Source organism: Chaetodon trifascialis, chromosome 24 (genome assembly GCF_039877785.1).
Source record: "Chaetodon trifascialis isolate fChaTrf1 chromosome 24, fChaTrf1.hap1, whole genome shotgun sequence".
NCBI classification, from domain to species: Eukaryota; Metazoa; Chordata; class Actinopteri; order Chaetodontiformes; family Chaetodontidae; genus Chaetodon; species Chaetodon trifascialis.
The window spans coordinates 11,598,927-11,601,992 of NC_092079.1; the positions used below are offsets into that span (position 1 = coordinate 11,598,927).

The 3,066-nt window shown below is 49.3% G+C and overlaps 1 protein-coding gene across 1 annotated transcript; it reads left to right on the forward strand.

The window, feature by feature from the left end:
- The first annotated feature begins 223 nt into the window (after positions 1-223).
- sox1b (SRY-box transcription factor 1b) lies at positions 224-2,614 on the forward strand. Its single transcript, XM_070957602.1, has one exon. The coding sequence runs from the start codon at positions 526-528 to the stop codon at positions 1,594-1,596; it is 1,071 nt and encodes a 356-aa protein (XP_070813703.1). The 5' UTR covers positions 224-525; the 3' UTR covers positions 1,597-2,614.
- Positions 2,615-3,066: the final 452 nt, after the last annotated feature.

The window sequence follows — 3,066 nt, forward strand, 5'->3', positions numbered from 1 at the left end:
CAGGCTGCGCCGCAGCCCGTCTGAGGCAGAATTATGGGAATTTAACTGATTACATGTTGTGTGCTTTTGGCTACACACACAAAACAGATGACAGAGGGAGTAATTTTTAGGTCTCGCGCTCCGACGTCACCAGAACCTCGAGCCCCTGCATGCAAATCACGTCTCCGCTCGAGCCTCTCCATTGGCCGTCTCTCGCTCATTTAGCTGCTGTCAAAGCGCGCGGCCCAGGCACGCTCCGGTAACTTTTCCCAGCACGGCTTCAACCAAAGTAAGCTCAAACAAGCGCTTTCTATTCTTCTCGGCGCTCGCGGATGACAGGAAAAAGGCAAAAAGGGGAAGTGCGGAGCAAGTTTACCTCTGAGTGGATTTCATCCAGAGACTACAGCACCTTTTCATCTCTCTCTCTCTCTCTCTGTTTCTTTCACTCTTTATCTCCCTCTTCCTCGGAGGTGCAGCTGCGCGCGGGCCAGCCTGAATGTTTCTGTGTGTTTGACTGAGAAGTGTTGTCCTACCAAGACGAGGTGAATGTACAGCATCATGATGGAAACGGACTTACATTCCCCTGTGGTGCCCCAGACCAACCCATCCAACCCGGGGGGACACGCGGGAGGAGGAGGCGGGGGTGCCGGCGGCAAAGTCCCCCAGGACAGAATCAAAAGACCCATGAACGCCTTCATGGTCTGGTCCCGGGGCCAGCGGCGGAAAATGGCACAGGAGAATCCCAAGATGCACAACTCGGAGATCAGCAAACGGCTGGGCGCCGAGTGGAAGGTGATGACCGAGGCGGAGAAGAGACCGTTCATCGACGAGGCGAAGCGGCTGCGGGCCATGCACATGAAGGAACACCCGGACTACAAGTACCGGCCGCGGAGGAAGACCAAGACGCTGCTGAAGAAGGACAAATACTCGCTGGCCAGCGGGCTCCTCGGCTCCTCCGCGGGCGTGGGGATGGGCGGCGGGCAGCGACTGGAGAGTCCCGGAGGGGGCCACGCAGGGGCAAATGCGGGCTACGCCACGCACGTGAACGGCTGGGCAAACGGCACGTACTCGGGCCAGGTGGCGGCCGCAGCGGCGGCGGCGCATGCGATGATGCAGGAGGCGCAGCTGGCATACACGCAACACCCGGGCACCGGAGCTCACCCGCACCACCCGCATCCGCACCATCACCCGCATCACCACCCGCACAACCCGCAACCCGTGCACAGGTACGACATGAGTGCCTTATCTTACAGCCCCATCTCAAACTCTCAGAGCTACATGAGCGCCTCTCCGCCGGGCTACGGCGGGATCACCGGCTACACTCACCAGCACCAAAGCTCCGGTGTCTCCCCGGTGTCCGGGGCGATCGGAGGGACTTTGGGGTCCCTTGTCAAATCTGAGCCTAGCGTGAGCCCCCCGGTTTCCACCGCGCGCGCGCCGCCGCCGCCGCCGTGCCCCACGGGGGACCTGCGGGACATGATCAGCATGTATCTGCCGACCGGCGAGGCGGCGGGGGACTCCAGCGTTCATAGCAGACTGCACGTGCTCCACCCGCAGCACTACCAGAGCAGCGGCTCCACTCCGGTAAACGGGACGGTTCCTCTGACTCATATTTAAATCCTAAATGTACTATAAGCACTACAAACCACAACCAAATATTTAAAAACTTAGATGTGGGCGCAGGCTGCTGAATTGTAAATTATAGGCGGTTATAGCCATAAAAATGCAATCACTTTGAACAAACTTTTTTATTGTTATTTTCTTTTTCTTTCACTGATGGATTTCTGTCTGTCCGAGCTAAAGGAAAGCGCATCCGATTTACTTTTGCTCTCTGGAACAGAGCATGCCAAGTTTTGACACGATTTAAATTATAATCCGTGAAGGCTGGTGCATTTTGAGGGTTATTTTTTCCGACTTTTCTGTGGAATTAAAAGGCACCAGCGGTGTGTTTGAGGGACCCTGAAAGCCTGTTTAAAGAGGGAACCGTATAACAAATGGAGGGCGGTGTGGAAGATGTGTTTAAAAAAAAAAAAAAAAAAGTTTCTAGGCTGCAATTTAAATTGATTTCCAGTTTTAATGCTTGTAAACATGTGAGTCAGTCGGTGTAATTTGAATTTTGTTTTTGTTGTTGTAAAATCTTGTAAATTGTGAATAAATAGGCCTACTGAAAACGCTTTTACGCAATTGTACATAATTCATAAAACACCGAGCCCCATTTTGGGGTTGGAGACGAGACGATTTTGCGCTGAGTTTAATACGTTTTACAACAATTTCCTCAAGCTTGGAAAAAGTGTCGGTGGGGGATTTAAACAGGCTCGTGTAAACCAACATTTGATGTGTCTTTGGATTTATTCAATTTCTGAAATAGAAGTGCTGACGAGCTTATTGCATCGCTGCAGTGAAGAGCGTTTTAATCAATCGCAAAGCATGATGACATCACATCGACATGATTATTATTATTTATCAATCGGCCTCTTAATTGATCATTTCCCTGAGAATAATGCAAACATGATCACATTTTGTTTTGTCTTTCTGAGATACAGTAAAAATCAGTTGAACTGTCCAATTAGTCAAGCTGGTATAAATGTTGATGATGCGCATTTTGTCTCGATAAATTCACATCACAATGGGTCACGTGTCATATTAAGGCGATGGGAGATCTGTGAGAAAATGGTCTTTAAGTGGGGAAATGGAAAACAGGCCTAAAATACACTATACAGACTATAGGCCTGCATTTTTGTTTTCTGAAATGCTTTTAATTTTATTACTCTGTGTTTCATGATATCTGTAAATGTCAATTATTAGGGCCTTATTATTTATCTCCAGGAGCTGATTTTGGAGGCGGCCAGCCTGTAACTCAAAGGTTGCACTGGATACTCGTTGGCTGAGAATTTCTGTCCAGGGAGAGGAAATATTAGCCTGATAATGCCCTAATTTTCCATTTGTCTGTCATTTGAAATGGGCCACATTCTCGCTATTAATTGACTATTTAAAACTAAAGCGCATTTTCACTTTTTTTTATTATTCATTGATGCTAAAGAAAGGTAGTGCATGCAAAATAAACCGGGCTGACTGCAGAGACATGTT

Bases quoted from the DNA above. Each gene is read 5' to 3' on its own strand.
- sox1b (XM_070957602.1), top strand. From the start codon at position 526: ATGTACAGCATCATGATGGAAACGGACTTACATTCCCCTGTGGTGCCC.